A 22645-nucleotide genomic window follows, 5' to 3' on the forward strand; every position below is an offset into this window, starting at 1 on the left:
TGGGCGGGTCCCATTCCGGGGTGGAGGTGGCCGCGTCCTTCCCCGTTCGGGAAGGGCGGGGCCCCGACCGGGTACCTTTTGGGCTGGGCGGGGCCGTGTCCGCCGTCTTCGGGGTGGGCGGGGCGTGTGCTGGGCGGTCCCTCCCGAGGTGGGCGGGGCCTTGAAGGGGCGTGGCGAGCTCCCAAGCTGCCCCGAGTCCTCTGGTTCCGGGTGGCTCGCGGGCCTGTCATGCTGCGGGTGCTCGGGGCCGGTCTGGGCGCTCCGCTGCTCCCGGCCTCACTGGGCTTGCGGCCAGGGCTGGGGCCGGGCCGGGCGGTGTCCGGGACGCGCGGGCAGGGCTGGCTGCAGCCTGAAGGCCACGATACGGGCGTCAAGGTGTACAACAGCCTCACCCTGAGAAAGGACCCTTTAATCGTGGGCAGCGCGGACGCCGCCTCCTGGTAGCTACTGGGATTGTGGGAACGGGGTTCTGGGGGAGGTGGGGTGGGAAGGATTGTGGACTGAGCGTTTTGTGTGGAAAGCAGGGTCGGGTTCTCAGGTGGAAATCATTTAGTAAATAATAAAATACATGGGGGCACCATTGAAGACATGGTGTAGTCACAGTGAAATGACAGGACTTTGGTATGAATTTAGCAAGTCAAGTAATAATATATTCCCAGCTGTACATTCCACAAAAGTGGTTACTTTAAAAAAAAAAAAGGACATGGTTATATGATAATCCTAGTTGAGAAGGTGATATCGTTTCTTGCAAATATGTTTCACATGATGTATTTTAACTTTGTTCCTAGGTATAGCTGTGGGCCAACTGTTTATGATCATGCACACCTTGGCCATGCTTGGTGAGTGTCCTCAATTGGAATTTTCATTTATTTAGGAAAGAAAAGCCTTTTGCAGTTTTTTTTCATCTCTCAGTGTCTACGTAAGAATACCGAATAATTACTATATTCCAGGTAGTGTGGGAAGCACACATGTTACAGTCTCATCTGGCTCTTGTAACAGTTCTAAACACTTACATGGATTTCACAGGTGAGGCAACCCCAGAGGCAATGAGGAGCAGTGAAAGGCCCCATTTTGGAATTAGGTGTTTCTTGATGGGCCTAGTGAGGTGAGGCCTTTCCAGTGGCCCTGGAATCAGCGGGTCAGTATTTATGACTTGCTCCCACTATTTATTTACTTTTCAACTTTGGACAAGCCACTTTAATACTTTGAGTTCTGGTTTTTTCATCTTGAGATGAGAGGGTGATAATAGTACACCTGTTTTTTTTTTTAATCCTCACTCAAGGATATATTCATTGCTCTTTAGAGAGAGAAAGGAGAAGGGAGAGAGAGAGAGACAGAGAGAGAAAGGTGAGAACATCTATTGGCTGCCTCCCTTCCTGCCCCGACTGGGGATCAAACTCGCAACCTAGGTATGTGCCCTGACCCGGAATCCAACCTGCAACCTTTTGGTGTATGAGACAGCGCTCCAACCAACTGAGCCACCCTGCCACGGCAATATTATTCATCTTTTTGAATCTTCACTATTTTATGAGATTGTTGCTTAACACAGTACCTGAAGTGTGATGTGTGGTGAGGGTTCAACAATTACTGAGGACTAGAGGCCCGGTGCACAAAATTCGTGCACAAGGGGGTGTGTCCCTTAGCCCAGCCTGCACCCTTTCCAATCTGGGACCCCTCGAGGGTTGTCCGACTGCCCGTTTAGGCCCGATCTTACTGGGATCGGGCCTAAATGGGCAGTCGGACATCCCTCTCACAATCCAGGACTGCTGGCTCCCAACTGCTCCCCTGCCTGCCTTCCTGATTGCCCCTAACCGCTTCTGCCTGCCAGCCTGATCACCCCCTAACCATTCCCCTGACAGCCTGATTGATGCCTAACTGCTCCCCTGCCAGCCTGTTTGCCCCTAACTGCCCTCCCCTGCAGGCCTGGTCCCCCCAACTGCTCTCCCCTGCAGGCCTGGGACCCCCAAACTGCCCTTCCCTGCAGGCCTGGTCGCCCCCAACTTCCCTCCTCTGCTGGCCTGGTCACCCCTAACTGCCCTCCCCTGCAGGCTTGATCGCTCCCAGCTGCCCTCCCTTGCAGGCCTGGTCCCTCCCAACTGCCCTCCCCTGCTAGTGTCCACATGGGGGCAGCCATCTTATGTGTTGGAGTGATGGTCAATTTGCATATTACTCTTTTATTAGATAGGATAGAGGCCTGGTGCACAGGTGGGGGCCAGCTGGTTTGCCCTGAAGGGTGTCCCAGATCAGGGTGGGGGTTCCCTTGGGGCGTGGGGCGGCCTGGGCGAGGGGCCTGTGGTGGTTTGCAGGCTGGCCATGCCCCCCGGTGACCCAAGGGGAGGCCCTGGGATCTGGGATTTATTTATCTTCTATAATTGAAACTTTGTAGCCTTGAGTGGAGGCCTGGGCCCGCCAGGGTGTGCGGAAAGCTTGGCTTCCTCCATTGCCGGGGGCAACCCAAGCCTCCTGCTCTCTCCGTGGCTGCAGCCATCTTGGTTGGGTTAATTTGCATACTCCTGATTGGCTGGTTGGCGTGGCTTGTGGATGTAGCGGAGTGATTTTTAATTTGCATATTAATCTTTTATTAGATAGGGTAAGTAACCGACCAGTGGTCACACAGATAGGATGTGTTGGAGCTGGGGGTGGAGCCTGGTGAATATCTGACCCCTGTGCTTGGCCCTCTCATTTGTCAAAATTGCCACATTCCCTAATATTTTGTATGTTCTCTTGTACATCACTTAAACTTGTTATTCTTCAGATTGAGACTACTAGTAAAAGTAAAAAGTTACCTTTGTTTAGTATACATTTAAAAAAAGTATCAGCCAGCAAGATCTGAACTTTTTTGTGTTTTGTTATAACAAAATAAATGTTCTAGGAATCATTCTTTTGCCCTTCACTTGGGGCTAACTTAATTATAAAAAAGCATATTTTGACCTCTTTATTGAAGCATGAAATATATTGGGGAAATATGAAAATGAATAATCTCCCAACTTGAAAAACATCTCCATAAAGGCAGAAGGGAAAGAAAACAGTTTTATTATTGAATAAGCATTAAACCGGAATGAGATGCACATTATAGGCAGCCCACTAAAATGATTGCAAAGATAGAAAGAAATTGTACTCTTCTGTAGAGCTAAGTGGATACCATTCACTAGTTAGGTAGGGCTTGCAGTGTGGACTTGGGTGATAGAACATTATTTTCATTGACTTCATTTTTAAGGGATGGCTTCCAGGTCCTTGAAACTTTCCTGAATTGTCCACACTGACAGTGGCTTATTTAGTTACTAGAGGCCCAGTGCACAAATTCGTGCACAGGTGGGGTCCCTCGGGGTGGCCTGCGGGGGTTGGGCCCCAGCTTGTGCCCCCAGCCTCCCAGCCCCACAGTCCCGCCTGGCACCACCCTCTCACCTGCTCCACCATCCTGCCTGATGGGTGATTGATCAGGGCGGCCCCCCCCACCCCCTCCTGCCTGGCTCCCTCAGCGCCTGGGAGCTGCCGCTGGTCACCATCTGTGGGGCAATCATCAGGGCGATTGGGCCTCCACTCATACCGGCCTTGGCCTGGCGCTGCCCGCTCACCTGTTCCACCATCCTGTCGCAGTCCCGCTCTTGTCAGGGCCCATCGGGGCTGGCAGTGCCTTCACTACTGCCCGCTGCCAGCACCACATCACTGACACCCACCATGTCCCATGCCGTCCCCTGGTGGTCAGCACATGTCATAGCGAGCCGTCAAACTCCTGGTCAAACAACCGCCCGAGGGGACAGTTTGCATATTAGGCTTTTATTATATAGGATTAGAAAAATTTACATACATTTTAAAAGATCTGAGGAAATTTTGCAAGGAAGAAGGAGGGGGAGAGTCTCTTATTTTCAACTAGAGAATTAAGCCTCTAACTTATAATTTGTATTTGCCCGTACAAATGCAGAAAAGAGTACAAATCTTAAGTGTAGAGCTGAATGAATGTTCATGGCTCTTAGATGGAGAAACACATCATTACCAACATCCAAGCCTCCTCTATGTCCTCCTTCATCTCTTCTTTCCCCCACCCCCACTCAAGGATAACCACTATGGAAGTTTTGCTAATAAAATAAAACCCATTCCTCAAAAAGAGTTATTCCACTCAAGATGCCCATTCGAGGCAGAATATCTTAGTACTACAAGATTTCTGCAAAAGTTGGGAGATCTTGGGGGCAGAGATGGTAGGCATGGCTCCACTGCTCTTAAGGTAAAGTTCAGAATCCTAAAGACATCTCTGTGGTTCACAGGTCTGTCCCTACTTAACTCCCCAGGTAGCTACACCAACCTCTATTTTAAAAAAACCAAACGGCCCTAGCTGGTTTGGCTCCGTGGATAGAGCATTGGCCTGTGGACCAAAAGATCCTGGGTTCGATTCCAGTCAAGGGCACATGCCCGGGGTTGTGGGCTCGATTCCCAGTAGGGGGCAAGCAGGAGGCAGCCAATCAATGATTCTCTCATCATTGATGTTTCTATCTCCCTCTCTCTTCCTCTCTGAAATCAATAAAAATATATTTAAAAAAAGATTAAAAAAACAACAACAACCCAAACCAAACTAAACAAATGTATACTTAACAGGCACAGATAGCACTTGCTATGTGCCACCACTGTTCTAATGCTTTAGAAACACCAGCCGATGTAATTCTCCTAATGACACCAGGTGGCAGTGCTGTTATTTTTAATTTTATTACATTTATTGGGGTAACATTGGTTAATAAAATGATACAGGTTTCAGGTACACAATTCTATAATCCATCATCTGTATATTGCATTGTGTGTTCGTTCACTCAAGATCAAGTCTTCTTCCGTCACCCCTTTTACCCTTTTCTATCTTCCCCCACCCCACTTCCCTCTGCAACCACCCTACTGTTGTCTGTGTCTATGAGTTTTTGTTTGTCTTATTTGTTCATTTGTTGCTTTCAGTCTTATATCCCACATAGAGGTGAAATCAAGTTTTTGACTTTCTATCTGACTTATTTCGCTTAGCATATTTTCAGGATTCATCCATTTTGCAAATGGTAGTATTTTATCTTTTCTGATGGCTGAGTAGTATTTCATTGTATATACATATGTACCATGTCTTTATCCAATTATCTATTGAAGGACACTTCAGTTTTTGGTTGTTTCCATGTCTTGGTCACCGTGAATAATGCTACAATGAACATATCCTATCTAATAAAAGAGTAATAGGCAAATTGACTGTACCTCCACTATGCCCACAAACCACGCCCACCAGCCAGTCAGGAGTGAGTATGCAAATTAACCCAACCAAGATGGCTGCGGCCACGGAGAGAGCAGGAGGCTTGGGTTGCCCCCCCGGCAATGGAGGAAGCCAAGCTTCCCGCCTGCCCTGGTGGGCCCAGGCCTCAGCTCAAGGCTACAAAGTTTCAATTATAGAAGATAAATAAATCCCAGATCCCAGGGCCTCCCCTTGGGTCACCGGGGGGCGTGGCTGGCCTGCAAACCACCACAGGCCCCTCGCCCAGGCTGCCCCACGCCCCAAGGGAACCCCCACCCTGATCCGGGACACCCTTCAGGGCAAACCAGCTGGCCCCCACCCGTGCACCAGGCCTCTATCCTATCTAATCAAGGGATAATATGCTAATTGACCGTCACTCCAACACACAAGATGGCTCCCCCATGTAGTCAAAGATGACTGCCCCCATGTAGACACAAGATGGCTGCCACAAGATGGCCAGTAGGGGAGGGCAGTTGGGAGGGACCAGGTCTGTAAGGGAGGGCAGTTGTGGGCGATCAGGCCAGTAGGGGAGGGCAGTTGGGGGCAATCAAGCCTGCAGGGGAGGGCAGTTAGGGGTGACCAGGCCTGCAGGGGAGGGCAGTTAGGCATCAATCAGGCTGTCAGGGGAATGGTTAGGGGTGATCAGGTTGGCAGGCAGAAGCGGTTAGGGGCAATCAGGAAGGCAGGCAGGGAAGCAGTTGGGAGCCAGCAGTCCTGGATTGTGAGAGGGATGTAGGATCGGGCCTAAACGGGCGATCGGACATCCCTCGAGTGGTCCCAGATTGGAAAGGGTGCAGGCTGGGCTGAGGGACACACCCCGTCGTGCACGAATTTTGTGTACCAGGCCTCTAGTATTATTGTAAATAAATATCTGCTGGCCCTGTATATGTCTTGTTGGGAGAAGTGTCTATTCAGGTCCTCTGTCCATTCTTTAATTGGATTTGTTGTTGTTGTTGTTGTTGTTGTATGAGTTCTTCATATATTTTGGATAGTAACCCCTTATCAGAGGTGTTTGCAAATATCTTCTCCCATTCAGTTAGTTGCCTTTTTGTTTTGATGGTGGTTTCTTTTGCTGTGCAGAAGCTTTTTAGTTTGATATAGTTCCATTCATTTAATTTTGCTTTTACTTCCCTTGCCTTGGAGATTAAATTTATAAAATCCTCTCTTAAGTCCAAGGTCCATAAGTTGGGTACCAATGTTTTCTTCCATGTATTTTATTATTTTGGTCTTTAATTCATTTTGAGTTAATTTTTGTGTATGGTGACAAATAGCAGTCAAGTTTCATTCTTTGCATGTGGCTTTCCAATTTTCCCAGCCCCATTTATTGAAGAGGCTTCCTATTCTCCATTGTATGTTTTTGGTTTCTTTGTGAAAACTTATTTGCTCTTATATATGTGGGTTTATTTCTGGGCTTTCAATTCTGTTCTGTTGGTTTGTGTGTCTGTTCTTCATGGCAGTGCTGTTATTATCCCCAAATTACAAATGGGGATACTGCAATGCAGAGGGTTATCAGGTCTCACAGCAGGAAAATGGGGAGCCAGGCAGATGGGCTGAGCTCACATTCTCTGCCCCCTCCACCATGCAGCCTCCTGTGATTCATGTGGAGTGGCCCCTGGTGGAGCAGCCACCTGCAGCATCTCAGGAAATTACAGCCCTTGAGCTCCCCTGGCACAAGCGTGTGACTTAACTTTTTGTTTTCACTGTTTGAGGTGCGTGTTAACTTTTTCTCTTAAATCTCATGTCCTGTAAAGTCTTTTCTTTTCTTTTTTTTAAATATTTTATTGATATTTCACAGAGAGGAAGGGAGAGGGATAGAGAGTTAGAAACATCGATGAGAGAGAAACATCGATCAGCTGCCTCCTGCACACCTCCCACTGGGGATGTGCCCGCAACCAAGGTACATGCCCTTGACCGGAATAGAACCCGGGACCCTTCAGTCGGCAGGCTGATGCTCTATCCACTGAGCCAAACCGGTTTCGGCTGTAAAGTCTTTTCTTATTCAAGACTAGTGGACTGGTGCACGGATTCGTGCACATTGAGAGGAAATTAATTAGAAGATACATTTTAATATTGCTATTTGCCCTTTCTCTATAATAGAAGTGTCAGAGATGAAAGAAAATTAGTAAAATGTATATGAAAATAATGTATAAATTGATTAATAAACAATAACAACATGATATAACAACAACAAAGACATGATATAAAAACAACAAAAGCATGGTATAAAAACAACAAAAACATGATATAAAAACAACATTGATACAAGCAATGACTGATAAATTGATTAAACTTATTCTAATATCTCCCTGTATACCACATTAAGAGTAAAAGTGCTTGACTAATTTCCTTTGTGATGAAATATTTACAACTTTAACTTTAATATCACATGTGCTTCGAACTCGAGAGAAAGCAACATTAACCGACCATGTCCAAAAACGGGTTCAGGTAGGAATATTCCTACTCTGTCTAGAGTTTGTCCTTGTGATTTATTAATAGTCATCGCAAATGCTGACATCATGGGAAACTGTCTTCGAATTCATTTAAATGGGAGGCCAGTGTCAGACGGGGACAAATATTGCGCATGTGCGAATCAACGTTTATTTTTAAATTGCCAATGCACATCAGATGTACTGGCCGGTCAGTCAGACAGATGGTTGGTCGGTCAGTCACTTAGCCTTTTGTATATATAGATGAATGAAAGGCATAGTGATGACAATGGTAATAATAGCTCACGCTTGTTGGAATCCATGCTGCACTAAAATTATGTGTAACAATTCTATGGGTTAGTGGAATTTTGCCCAACTTATAAATAAGCAGTCTGAGGCTTCAAAAGGTTAAATATCTTGGCAAGGGTTTCAGAGATAGGTTTGTTGCTAGAACGGAGGACTTTGGCCTCAGCTGTATTTGGGGTGAGGGAGGGAGGGAGGTTTAAGGGATGCAATTTCGAGGCTTGTTTTCAAGGGAAAATGATTTTGTGAACTCAATTTTAGAGAAGCCACATGGATAACAGAGATGAGCATGAGATTAGCTGACCTTAGATTGTAATGTTGCTTTTATGGGAAACCAGATTCTTGAGATTTTGAATGATCTTAATGGAATTTAAAACAGTTCAATTTTATAAGTCCGAGTTTCCCCAACGTAGTCTACCAATAAGCTGGTGATCTGTAATGGTGTGCACATTTCTTAGGAGTAATCTTTTACAGCTTTAAAAGGATTGTGTTTGTTTTTATTTGTAGTTATTTGCTTCTAGTTTGTCACAGTCAAACATAGTTACTGGAGAAAATGAAGAATGGTACATGCTTTCAGTGTTTTAACTACCTAGTGAGCTTATATTATGGGTAAAGTTTTGTACAATTAAATAGATGTAATTCACTAGAACAACAGCTCTAAAATTAAAAATGCTAACATGTATCCTGAAATTGAGGCAGTATCTGTGTTGATTTCTTGTGAGGACCAGTGTGACCCAGTCAGTAAAAGTCTTTTTCTAGCTGTACTTGAACTATTGATTATACTAGGGGCCCAGTGCACGAATTTGTGCACCTTGAAAGGAACTGTGGGCCACGAGGCTGCGGTGGGCACAGGGGTGGGTCTTGGCCCATCCTCCGCGCCCCACCCAGCCCCTCCCGCCGCAGCCACTTGTCCCCTGTCTGCCTGCAGCCCCACTCCTGCCACCGCCGCTCCCATGTGCTGACAGCACTGGCCTCACTTGCACCCGCTGACGGCGTGGAGCAATTGGGGTCGGCGCTAGCAGCAGGTGCGAGCGGCAGCTGCTGTCCCGATCACCCTCAGGAGCAGGGGGAGGTGGAGAAGCCCTGAGGGGCGATCGGGGCCGCAGCAGCTGCTCGCACCTGCTGGTGGTGCTGAATGATTGGGGCCAGTGCCTGGTGCAGGCAGTGGGTGTGAGCGGCGGCTCCAGCGCCGGCAGTGGGTGTGAGAGGGGCTGGTACTGGCAGCAGGTGCAAGTGCCTGGTGGGACCTCTGCACGTGGGAGCAAAGAATCTTCAGTAACCACTGGAGGCTCGCCCCGATGATAGCACCCAGCGCCCTGCCTTGGTCTGGTGCCCCCACTCACCTGCTCCACCATCCCACCACAGCCAACACCCTCCATGTTCTGCGCTCTGTCGCCTGCTGCCTACACCTGCAGTGTTCTGCATGTGCCCCCTGGTGGTCAGCACACGTCATAGCGACCTATTAAGCAGTTGTTCTGCCGTTGGGTCTATTTGCATATTAGGGATTTATATATATATACTAGAGGCCCAGTGTACAAAATTTGTGCACTGTGTGTGTGTGTGTGTGTGTGTGTGTGTGTGTCCCTCAGCTGGGCCTGTGCCCTCTCTCAGTCTGGGAGCCGTCAGTCAGATATCCTTAGCGCTGCCTTGGAGGCGGGAGAGGCTCCCGCCACCGCCGCTGTGCTCACCAGCCGTGAGCCTGGTGCCTGGCTCTGGCTGAGCGCCGCTCTCCCTGTGGGTGGCTTCTGTGTTGAGCATCTACCCCCTGGTGGTCAGTGCACATCATAGCAACTGGTTGTTCCACCATTCGGTTGATTTGCATATTAGCCTTTTATTATATAGGATAGATGATTATATCCCACACTTGAAGTTAGGTAGCAGTGTGATAACATGTAATGCACTCTTTTTTAAAGACCACAATGATGACTCATTGTATTAAAGACACCCTAACATTTCTTTTCTTTCAGCTCATATGTTAGATTTGATATAATTCGAAGGATCCTAACCAGGGTTTTTGGATGCAACATCATCATGGTGATGGGAATTACAGATGTGGATGATAAGATAATTAAAAGGGCCAACGAAGTAAGTGTTGAAGACTGTATGGATTGATAACTTGATTGATGAGTGTTTTCTCTCTATGTAGCAGTTTTTCTTATTTGTGTTTCACAAGTACTTTTCCCATCTAACTATTGGTATGTGTGCTCTGACAGGTAATCAGAGGGATCTTTTTGTCCTGGTGAAGGAAGTTCAGGTCTATTTGATTTTGGTCCCTGAAGTCTTTAATGAATTGCCTTATTAAAAGGGGGCCTCCTGACTTGAATCTGTAATCTCTTTCCTGGTCCCTCAGCCTCCAAGGTAAATAAATACCTTACTCCCTCTTTACAGAGGGAAATTAAAAGGCTACTTTTAGGCTAACGAAATTAAGCTCATGTGAGGTTTAATGTTATCATTTGTTAAGAGTGGATAGGTTATTTCTCTTATATTTCACATGACCGTTAAAGGAAGTTTTGGGTGTGAGAATTCTAATGAAGAATTAAATTAATAGTTATAGGAATAGTTATATTTTAAAAAGTCTACTTTCACCTCTTCTGCTTTTTATAATTAGCAACTTAATTATCTCTAAAGGGCTATAAATAATTGTTAAATTATTTAATTTTCAGAGAAAACTACATTGAGTACTTTACATTCCTGTAATTTTACAAAATGTATGCACATGTATATAATATTTTTTTAGAAAACCAGTTTATGCTTTGTATTGTTGTATAGTCTGCTTTTTAAAAAAGATTTTTTATCAATTTTTTTAGAGAGAGAGAAGGGAGAGGGAGAGAGAAACATCAATGTGAGAATAGAGCATAGATCAGCTACCTCCTGGATGCCCCCTACTGGGTATAGAGCCCACAACCTGGGCCGGGAATCGAACCAGCAACCTTTTGGTGCACGGAACGACGCTCAACCAATTGAGCCACACTGGCCAGGGCTACAATATGTTTTCTTACTTACTAAATTTTGGTTGTTTGTGCATGTTTTTAAAAATTCTTGAACATTTAAAAAATAGCCTTATAACAATTCATCATATGGGCACATCATATTAACCCTCTTTGTTTTTGGACCCTTAGGTTACTTCCATATTCTGCTATTTTCTGTCAGATTTATTTTGTAGAAACCACGTCTTTCTATTTTCTACTGATAATGCCTTTTCAATAACTAGATAGCATGCCACCGTGGGTGGCTATTTAGCAGTTCCCCTACATCCTTTGTCATTGACTATTGTGTTGTTTTTAGCTGTTAAAAATGGTGCCTTGATGAATACCTTTTTTGTTTCCTTAAATATTTTTCCAAGTGGAACCACTAGGTTCAAGGATGAGCAGTTTGGTAAATTTGCCACTCTCCTAAAGATGGATCATTTTAGAGAGGTGGGGTTTCCCGTTTCTGTTTGTTTGGGTAGTTTAGTCAGGGTATCGTGTCCCCTTGCAGTAGACTCAATTTCCATTTCCAGAACTGGCCCTGAGCATGCACTGAACATTCGGGGTCAGACCTGTGTGTGACTTTGTGCAAAGAGAAGTAAGGAAGGCAGTTCCAGATTGGAGCTTGTGTCCTTTGATGCAGACGGACCTACAGACAGATGCTCGGTGTGTGACGTAGTTCATTTTATAAGCCCTGATAATAGGGATGAGAAGATTCCCAGACATCCCTGGAATTCCAGAATGACTTACTGGAGGAGGTTAGCCCACAGGATCTTAAGCATTAGGAAGGGATCGACACGTGAAGAGCAAGAATGGTAAGGACATTCTAGGCAGAGGGAAGGGCGTGAAGAGAGGCAGAAAAGGGGCATAAAGGAGTGTCTTCTGCCTGGGAACCAATCGGTCCAGTGTTGTGGGGACATTTGGGAGGGCCTGCAGGTGATGCTGGGGAACTAGTGGGATGTCCTGGGCTTGGGTGGTGTGTTGAGGACTTGGGCGTTGTTCTGGAGGCTCTCGGGATATTTCAGCACAGGATCTGCTTGGTCTAGTGAAAAGGGCTCCCTCTGGGGGTGAGGAGGACCCGACTAGAGATGGGGCCGCTGAGAGGGGTCCTTAGGTGCCATGCACAGAGAGAGGGGGCATGTCTCAGAGAGCAGACTTTGTGAGAAGAGCGAGGGGGAGTTTGAGGTACCTAAAGAAATCCGGACCAACCTGGATGTAGAAATCAGAAGTTCAGTGAGCTCAGGGCTGTGGTATAAGAAAAGTATGTATTTGGTCTTTGTTGTGGTTTCTGGCACTGAGCGCCTAATACCATGGAATCTCTGGAGTAATGGCGTGTCTTCTGTATGCTAATAACATGACTGGTTCCTGGGGCCCTGAGTGGCTGCAGGATGGGGCTGGACCCAGAAAGCCCAAGCCAGTAATAGAGGAGGGGGGGGTACACTTTCACTCCCACCGTTATTCCTCTACCCCACCTCCTGGGAGGGAAGGGTGGCCTAGGTGCAGCTGATCATCAGGAGCCAATGATTTAATCAACCCTCCTAAGTAATGAAGTCCCCGTATAACCCCAAGGGACAGGGCTCGGCAGCTGCATGGCTGGTGGACACAGGGAGGTGCTGGGGGGCGAGAGGTGAGAACTCAGAGGGCATGGGAGCTCCGCCCCTTCCCCATACCTTGCCCTATGTATCTTGTCCATCTGATACCCTGAGTTGTGTCCTTTTAAATAAACTGGTAGCAAGAAGATGGCTTTTCTGAGTTGTGTGACTCATTCTGTCAAGCCCCCGAATTGTAGTCAGTGGGTAGAAATACAAGTGGCCTGGGAACCATCTTTTGCAGCTGGTGTCTAAAGTGGGGGCGGTCTTCCGCGACTGATCCCCCAACTTGTGCGGTCTGTGCTAACTCCAGAAGTTGGAGGGTACCCTGCTAGAGTCAGAGACTTGGAGAAGTGGTTGGTGTTGGAAAGAAAACGTTGCAGGGCCAGAAGTGAAGATTGGGCAGTGCTAGCATTTAGGGTTCATCACCCCATCCCTGGTTCACTTTGACAGCTTGGTTTAAGCCTTCCGTCAACATTCAGTTGTGCCTCTGCCCCATGTCCAAATTCCCCGCCTGTGTTAGGTGTCCCTGGGGTCATGCGTCCACTTTGGTCCAGCCACTTAGTCCCTGGAGGCTGTGACATACCAAAATGGCCAGGGGGGTGAGTGAAGGGCAGATCTGGGAGGGGAGATGGTGGTGGGAAGCAAGAGAGGCTGCTCTGTGTCTGCGACAGCCGACCCTGCAGCATCCTGCCAGGTGTGGCACATTATCACCCTCCACACAGGAGGCAGGGTTTGATATTGAAGTTGCCCGCCCTGGCTGGATTTGGGATGGAAATGACAGAACGAAATTAGTGGTCTCTGATATAGTGAGGGGATCAATGGGGAACAGATGCATTATTCAGTAAAAAAGTGTTGACAGTTGGGTAGCCATCTGGGGGGAAAAATAAACCAAAGTTGGATATATACCTCACAACCAAATTCAAGGCAGATCAGAGATTTAAAAAAAAGAAATGAAACCGCAAATTACTGACAGAACCTTGGGGCACTTTTTATAGCCTCATGTTGGAGAAGGCTTTTCTAAGTTTGTTTTCAAAGCCAGAAGCTATTTGCAGGAAAAGATTGAGAAATAGGAAAGATTGCTAAATATTAAAATAAAATTTTCTCCCTGGCCATAATGTTTATTTGTTGATTGATTTGATTGATTGGCTTTAGAGAGGGAGAGGAAAGGGAAGAGCAAAGAGAGACAGAGACATCAATTTGTTGTTCCACTTATTTATGCATTCATTCGTTGACTCTTATATGTGCTCTAACTGGGGATCAAACCCACAACCTTAATGTATCAGGACGATGCTGTAACCAAATGAGCTATCCAGTCAGGCCTACCATAAAGTTTGAAAACTGGAAAAAAAAAATTGAAATTCATATCAGAGATAAAATGTTAATTTCTTTTATATAAAAGTACTTTCTACAAATCAGTAAGAAAAGACCTACAACTCAATAAAAACATGGGTGGGTATGGATAATTATAAATCATTTAATACAAATTGTTTGTAAACAGGTGAGATGTTCAAGCTTACTCAAAATAAGAGAAGTATAAATTAAAATTTCAGTGAGGGAACATTTCTTTTAGCTGTCATGGTGACAGTCTGGGCGTTTGCCAGCACTGTGCAGCGCAGGGTGTGGGAAGTGGGCACCTGCGTGCATTGCAGGTCAGGTTCCAGTTGGTACACCTTCCTCGGAAGGCAGTTGGCAGGAGCTAGCAAACCTTTTCTGACCAGTGGCTTTACATCTAGGTCTAACGCTTAGAAATGTATTTGCCCCTGTGGGAAATGACGTGTGTTATCATGTGTGTCTCAGTAAGAAGAAGGGAAATGAATTGGAGAGGACTGGTGAATAGTTCATGAAATGTCTGGGATGGGACGCAGATGGCCTCAGAAAGGAAGATAGTGGCTCATTGTGCTCTGCGTGGACAGTTCTGGAACTTTGTTGTTAGAGAAGGAAGCCAGGTGTAGGCCAAGTGTGGAAGGAGCTACATTTCAAGAAGAGGCTGCAAATACATGTGTGACCATGGCCATGCTCCTGAGACAACTGGTGACAGTGTTGGCCGTCTGGGAGGGAGGCTGGTCCTGGGCACCCTATGTCATTCAAGTTCCCTGGGAGAGAGTTTCCTATGCAGAAAACAGAAATTACAAATGAATAGCTCAGGCCGGTGTGGCCACTTGGTTGTGTGTCATCGTGTATATGAAAAGGTTGCTGGTTCAATTCCCGGTCAGGGCACATGCCTGGGTTGGGGGCTCAATCCCTGGTAGTGGGTGTGCAGGAGGCAGCCAATTGATGTTGCATTCTCATGTTGTTGTTTCTTTCTCTCCCTCTCCATTCCTCTGTTTCCCAAAATCAATTTAAAAAATTACAGATGAATAAATACAAGCAATTTGCTGACCATTAGGTCCAAAATTGGATAGTATTAAGAGCTTCTAAAGTGAAAGCTAACACTGAAGTTTTGGCTTTTTTGTTTGTTTGGCCTTTTGTCCTCTGGATATAAGTAAGTTAACTTCCTTTTTTAGGAGGTCCGCTTTGCCACAGAGCTGCTCCATAGGAAAAGGACTGATACGTGCCTATCACCAGCTGTGTCTGGGTGCTAGGTGTTTTGTCTCTTTAACAGTGATATTAATGTAGTTTTTTCCATTCACAGTGGTGACTTTCTCATTGAATCCTCATAGCAATCTAAAGACTATTAGCTGAGATTTTCTTCCTGTTGCAAAGATAGCCGAAGGCACAGAGGTTTATTGTCTTGCTCAAGACAACACAGCCATAAAGACACTCGGGCAGCAACACTTTGTCCACCAGATTCCTTTCTTCAGTAAATGTTCATTGATTGCAGTTTCTAGGGTGATTGCTATTTTAGGGTCTTGGGCTGCTAAGAAGGTGGGTTCAGGGTGTTGTTTCACTTGAGAAAGTTTTTTTAATATTCCAGAGCTGAAACCTCTCCCCCATAAGAAGGGAGCTCTATTTCTCAGGGGTGGGGAGGAGCAGGGGAGAGGAGGACCCAGCCTGGAGCAGATGCCGCAGATGCTGGGTGAGTTCCAGCAGCTCACGGGTCACGTTCACAGGCTCAACAGTTAGGGAGCTGCGTTTAGTTTCATAACTTCACGGTGTGTCGTGCTTCCTGGGAGTGTTTTTCTGCTGAAAAGTAAGGAATACTTCTGTAAAACTAGTTTTGTGTGCCAGCCCCCTCTAGATCTGGGGCTGCAGGTACCTGCCTCCATATGCCCTACATTCAGAATTCGATGTCCATTTGTGGTGGGGGATTGCCCATCCCCAGGAGCCCAGCTATGGCCCTGTGGTATTGAACACCTGTCCCAATCCCTGTTTTCATATGTTGTATTGCTTTCAAATATTTCTTAGAGATTTCCTCTGCGATATATTTTTAACCTGTTTACTTTTGCCTCCTGAGGGGTAAGGTATAAGATAGGAACTCAGGTTTCTGGTTATTACGTACAGTAGGTCGATCTGGCTTGTCCTTGTTCTAGAAAAGCAGAGGCACCCTGGCTGGGGAGGCTCCGTTGGTTGGGCGTTGTCCCGTGCACCAGCAGGGCGCTGATTCAATTCCCTGTCAGGGCACATGCCTGGGTCGCGGGGCTCCCCGTAGGGGGCACGTGGGAGGCTGGTGATTGATGTTTCTCTTTCTCTCGGCCTTCCGCCCTCTCTCTCTAAAGATCAATAAAAATAAAAATATTTTTTAAAAAACAGGCTTAATTTTTGTTTTGAAAATTATATAATGAAAATCATCACATTGTTTATTTCTTTTTTCTCTCTAACCCGAATACAGGGTCAACAAACCTTTTTGATTAGACAAGCTACTAGAATAAGTTTGATACCTAAAATTAAATGCCCTTTTTGTGAGCAGGCATGTCACCCTGAGGCCAAGCCACCACGGGGCCATGTGGCCCAGCCCTCCCAGCTATGGGAGCCAACGGTGCCCTGTGTGGCTCTGTTGTGAATACTCCAGATTGCCTAATAGGCTCACCTAATCTTTTTGCAGATGAAGATATCACCTGCTTCTCTTGCCAACCTTTATGAAGAAGATTTTAAACAAGATATGGCAGCCTTGAAGGTAAAGTAGGGTGTTGCTTATTTTTTCTGCCATGAAGATAAGAAGCTTGAACAATGAGAGCCGGTTTTGGCTGACTTGCTTTTGAACTATGGAAACAGTTATCTCCCCTTTGCTTTCTTTCAGGTTCTCCCACCCACAGTATACTTGCGAGTAACTGAAAATATTCCTCAGATCATTTCTTTCATTGAAGGAATAATTGCTAATGGGCATGCTTATTCAACAGCAAAAGGTGGGGGCTATTTTATAAACACTAATTGTTGGTAATACTGATGGGACTTTGAGAAACTGGACACGTACTTATGAGTTGTTGGAACGTGCCAAATGTTTTACTGTCTCTCTCAATGTGATTCCGACAGTGAAAATGTTGTGAGGTTTTCTTATGGTTATTGTCTTTGCATAAATGGCTGCATCAATTCTTTTTGTTGTTGTTGTTGTTAATCCTCACCTGAGGATATTTTTTCCATTGATTTTTAGACAGAGTGGAAGGGAGGGGGAGAGACAGACAGACACACACACACACACACACACACACACACACACATCGATTGGTTGCCTCTGCGTGCAACCGAGCCTGCAACCAAGATACGTGCCCTTGATCAGAATCGAACCCGGGACCCTTCAGTCACTCTACTCACTGAGCCAAACCAGCTAGGACGCATTAATTCTTTTAAAAAACATTCCCACAGTTATAGGAAGAGATGACCATCTGGGAGTGCTAGTCTAGATGAGGCAAATATGACATGATGCTAACAATTGTTGTACTAGATGTAGGTGTGCAGGTGTTCTTTGAGTCTTTTTTCAACTTTGTTCACATTTTTCATAACAAACAGTTGAGGACAATGGCAGCACCTCAAAAGGTCCACTCCCTTGTGGAAGACTGGCCCTCAGACTGTCATCTCCTTGGGTGGGCATGTTGTCTTTTGATGGACCAGTGAACACCCTAACACTTTAGGCCCTGGACACTTCAACACACATCTCTGAATAAAAGACATTACCCTGTGTAACCCCAGTGTCATTATCAGAGCAAGATGCTGGACAGCTCCCTAATAGCATGCCCCGTCCTTTGCATATTCACACTTACCCTGTTGTCTCCCACCTCCCCACATCCTCATCTAATTCAGGTTCTTTTGTGGTCCTACCTGAGGACATAAGCTACATGGCAGGGGCCCCGGCCCCTGGAAACGTGTGTTGCCTTTCTCAGTGGCCTATGCACGTGGTTGTGTCCTGTCTCTTTAAGACAGTCCCCACTTTGTTCCCCTCATTACGGACTTGCTGAAGGGACTGACCAGGCCAGTTGTCTTCGGAACACCCCGTCTTCTGGGTTTGTGTGACCTCTTCCTGTGTTAGAGCTTAGTTGGTTTAGGAGTTGCCGTTTTGGTTGGTGGTTCCAGGGAAAGACTGGCATCCTGGCGTTTTGCTGCTTCTACAATTCAGCATTGTTTTCAGCCATATCTCTTCCTTTCCAGTCATTCTTCCCAAGTCTAAATCCTCCTCTCTCTCTCCCAGGAAGTTTTCTTTACTACCCGTAGCTGAAACTCACCTTCTCAGCTTTGATATCTGTACTGTACCACTTGGTAGCCAATCATATGCTGCCTCTACTTGCTGTTAACGTATTCACATTTTGCCAGTTCTTGGACCAGGAAAACCTTTTGCTTTTAGCGAATAACCCATTGGGGAACCTAGCCCGGTTTGGGAGTATTCAGGTACTGCAATACTTGTTGCAAGTCAGTAGCAAAGTGAAAAGCACGATCATGGACACGATTCGTAGGGATTAATGGACTCTGAGCACCTTTCTTTCGTGGTCCTACCTGAGGGCATAAGCTACGTGGCAGGGACCCTGGTCCCTGGAAATGTGTGTTGCCTTCCTCAGTAGCCTTTGCATACAGGCTTGCAGTCTTTTACTTTATCTTGTTTGCTATGTTTAGATTTTGTTTCCAAGAAGAATTTGTTTTAAAGGGCTTAGGTGACTGAACTGGAATTGTTTCCAGAAATACAGGAATTATTTTCCTGCTGTCATGTAACGTGAAATAAGACACATAAGCCAGCTAAACTGATTTATGTTCATGAGCTGCTCAGAGATCCTCATCCAAGCATGCTTCAGGAATAAATGCTGTTTGTTTTATTACTATGCTTTACTGTAAATTTTAATTATGATAAACATAATTAATTTAAAATAAATTTTACTTACTGAAACTCCGTTAATTTGGACTTTGTGACAGTTTCACAAAGCTTGGTTGTAATTTGGTCTTTGCACTATTTGTGAAGAAAGAATTTGTTCAGCAATTTGATGCCATAAATAGAGGTATGAGGAAAATGTTTCTTCCATTAAAGGGAACAGTTTCTTTCTGTTTTAAAGCATTTTCAAGTGCTGTTTACATTCTAACTTACCCCACAGTACTTCTCCCATTTTCACCAGTTTATCCCAGCTCGTAGTTAGAGCTCAGGAACAAGCTGTGGGTGAAGATCAGGGACTCTGAGTCGTCTGGGGTCTCTGTTTCCCGGCGGCCCCCGCGTGCTCAGGTCAGGACTGACTCCCTGCGAGAGCTCCAGCTCCGATACCACCTCCCCTGCGCTGCTGGGCGTGCAAGTCTGGCCCTGGCTCTGCAGTGACCTCGCGGCGAAGGTCACCTTGCACCCTCAGTCTAAAAACGTGGACCGGATGGACTTCCGTGGAAGGACAGCTACGGGGAGGCTCGAGTGCAGCGATGTTTGTAACCTAAGTAAAAACACAGCCGTGGAGGGTATCTGGTTAGGAAAGGGTTTCTTTGTGATTGGTGTGTAACATGAAGCCCAGAGCTGAACGCAGGCCAATGGTAACACTCCTTTTCCTTTTTCTTGTTAAAAAGAATTGCTTCAGCATTTGACACAGAACTTCCTCCTTTGTTTTCACTTTTACATCCCGACATTCATGATGTGTCCAAATGCATGTTTTTTAAAACAAAACAAAACAGTGCTGGTGGTGTTAATTTTGATTTTAAAATATAGTAAAGGGGGCCAAATGAGGGCCAGATGCCATATTCTGTGTTTAGGTTCTAATCACTTGTTAGCTGATAAGCTCACATAGATGCTGACATTTAAGACTGAGGAATGAAATTATTACCTTTATAAAACAGGCAATGTCTACTTTGATCTGCAGTCGCGAGGCGACAAGTACGGCAAGCTCATCAGTGTGGCTCCTGGTCCTGTTGCAGAGCCAGGTGGGTGGACCCTGCGTCCTGTCCCCGGTTCCGGGGGCTGAAGCACAGACTCAGCTTCTCTGTCCCAGTGCTCGGTTGACACCCCACTCTCTCAGAGGTGGTGCCAGACACCTGATCACAGCTGTGTTTTATATATTTTTTTAAATATATTTTTATTGATTTCAGAGAGGAAGGGAAAGGGAGAGATAGAAACGGCCAATGATGAGGGATAATCATCAGTCGGCTGCCTCCTGCATGCCCCACACTGGGGATTGAGCAAGCAAACCGGGCATGTGCCCTAACCAGGAATCAAACCATGACCTCCTTGTTCATAGGTCAATGCTTAACCACTTAGCCACGCTGGCCGGGCATCACAGCTGTGTTTTAAATTTGATTCTGGTCCTAGCTGGTTTGGCTTAGTGGATAGAGCGTCGGCCTGGGGACTGAACGGTCCTGGGTTCGATTTCGGTCAAGGGCACATGCTCGGTCATGCAGGAGGCAGCCAGTCAATGATTCTCTCTCATCATTGATGTTTCTATCTCTCCCTCTCCCTTCCTCTCTGAAATCAATAAAAATATATATTAAACATAAATAAATAAATTTGATTCTGTTTTTTCAAATAGAACTTGTAGAGTATAAAGGTCACACAGCATGTGACACGTCCCTCCCCTCTCCTGCCTGGGCCTCCAGCTCTCCCTGGAGAAGGCACCTTCACCCATTCTCACGCTCCTTTCAGGGATGTTCCCTGCATGTGAAACATGCATGTAAGCTTTCTTCATGTCTTTTCATGGCTCGATAGCTCATTTCTTTTTAGCAGTAAGTAATACCCCATTATCTGATGTACCACAGTTTACTTATCCACTCACCTGCTGAAGGAGATCTTGGTTGCTTCCAAGTTTTGGAATGTAAAGAGAGCCCAAAACTGGCTCATTGTACAGACTTCAACAATAACCTAACCTTTCTCTTTTGAGTCTCTTTACTCTTTGAGTGTGATTGGCATTCTGGTAATTCTCCTTTTCGCTCTATATGATTTTTTGGGGGGAAAGTTACTCAAACTCAGTTACTGATAAGCACAGCTTTCTTAGGAGACAGACTGCAGAAGAATGAGTGCGCTCAGTTCAGTACACCCCTCAGAAAGCAGCATCACTGTGTGTGTTTGAAATCTCAACTCATTCATTATTGAACTTACTGAAACTGGCCTCATGCTGATAGACCTCATGCTACTGGCATATTTTAGGTGAAAGTATTTAGTAGTCTTTCCAGCCGTCAGGTGGTGGGAAGAGAAAAACATATGAATGGGGAAGGTGAGGTTACTTATAAGAAGTAACAGACTCTTTGGGAAGTGCTTTAGTTTTGTGACTTTGGGTTGGTTTGTTCATTCTAAGTTCTCAACCCTGTTGATCAAACACTTGTAATTGGCAGGTGATTCGGACAAGCGGCATGCCAGCGACTTTGCCCTGTGGAAGGCAGCCAAACCCCAGGAGATATTCTGGCCCTCTCCTTGGGGAAACGGAAGACCTGGCTGGCATATCGAATGTTCTACCCTCTCAAGGTAAGGTTTTCCTGGATTCTTCCTGTTTGTGTTGATGTGAAAGCTCTAGCAATGCCTGAGTTGGCCAGTAGAGGGCGCAGACAGGGCAAGTTTGGTCTCCGCACCAATGCAGACAAAGCAAGTAGTTTGGGAGGAAAGCTTAACGCTCGGAGCGGACTGACTGGCTGTAAGAAGGGAAACAAAACAAACACATGGCCTATTCATCTTTCCATCAGCACTTGTTCTTTTCAGTAGGAGAGCCTGCTTTACGGTTCAGGTTTTGATTTCCCATCTCCTACAAGCCAGCTCCAGGTTGCCTTCATCTCTCTGCCGAGGTGGGTTTAGGGAACACCAGCCCTCCACTGAGGGCCTGGGTGAGGGCAGAGCCCCTCAGGGGCAGGGGACTGAACCACCTTCCTCCTACCACTCTCAGTCCGCAGACCCTCACCCCCAAAGCTGGATCAGATCCCATCGAGCGTTATCCCCAGGTTCTGTGTGTCTGTCTCCTCAGTCTTCGATCAGCCCTTTCTCAGGATGCTTCTGTCCTAGGATCTCCATAAACACAGGTCCTCCCGTGACCCTGATCCCCTCCAGCAGTCCTCCTTTTTGTTTGCTTCTCTTGTCACCATCTACATGTGACCTGCTCCTGCCTGGCTTTCATCCCAGCGTCCCACTGACTCTGGTCTCCTGAGGTCACCAGTGCCCTGGTCACTGACAGGCAGCCTGATGTCCTGCTTTTCCCTTGGCTCCTGGCAAACAACTCTCTTCTGGTTTTGGCATCTCTGCTGGGGCCTCCTCCACCTTCTGTTTGATCTCCTCTGCAGACTGTTCCTTCGGCACTTGCCACGCTTCTGCCCATAGCTACGTGGCCCTTTTCGTGTGTGTGTGTGTGTGTGTGTGTGTGTGTGTGTGTTTTGTGTGTGTGTTTTGTGTGTGTGTGTGAGAAAGAGAGAGAGAGAGAAGGTGGCATACCACATGTGCTGTCCTGTTCTGTCTCTTTTCACTTAGCAGGAATTCCCTGTGTCACTTTGCTGAGCTCTTTGTCATTTGTCTCTCGGCTCCGAAGTGCTGCTGTATTGTGTGGCTTACCCATTGTTCATCTACCCTGTGGAGGAGCATTTAGGTGTTCCAATACTTTCCTCTTACAAATACCTGCAGTGAATAACCTTGTGTATGTATTTCCTGTTTGTGGAGGTGAGGGGTTTTCAAGTATCATATTAACTCAGATTTTATTATATTTGATGTGCTTCAGTTCATTGCAAATATTTATTATAATAATTTTTTGCAGTGGAGTTATAAGTTTTTAAAATTAGAAACATAAAGTATGCTTAAGGTGAGCATTTCAA

At 46.1% G+C, this 22645-nt stretch overlaps 1 protein-coding gene across 4 annotated transcripts in view; it reads left to right on the plus strand.

Moving 5' to 3' along the window:
* CARS2 (cysteinyl-tRNA synthetase 2, mitochondrial) overlaps positions 1 to 22645 on the plus strand; it is a 37443-nt gene continuing 14798 nt past the window's right edge. For 3 of the 4 annotated variants that reach the window (XR_013960161.1, XM_080660865.1, XM_080660866.1), the window contains exons 1-7: positions 161 to 440; positions 789 to 839; positions 9948 to 10065; positions 16521 to 16592; positions 16716 to 16821; positions 19706 to 19789; positions 21191 to 21320. Coding sequence is in view for 3 of the 4 variants with exons in the window: in XM_080660865.1 (XP_080516991.1) it covers positions 229 to 440; positions 789 to 839; positions 9948 to 10065; positions 16521 to 16592; positions 16716 to 16821; positions 19706 to 19789; positions 21191 to 21320 (773 nt within the window). In the remaining variant the exon portion in view is untranslated. Of the gene's footprint in view, positions 441 to 788; positions 840 to 9947; positions 10066 to 16520; positions 16593 to 16715; positions 16822 to 19705; positions 19790 to 21190; positions 21321 to 22645 lie in introns of all 4 variants that reach the window. The other variant, XM_080660864.1, reaches the window with a different exon arrangement.

Source organism: Plecotus auritus (genome assembly GCF_963455305.1).
Source record: "Plecotus auritus genome assembly, chromosome: 3".
NCBI lineage: Eukaryota > Metazoa > Chordata > Mammalia > Chiroptera > Vespertilionidae > Plecotus > Plecotus auritus.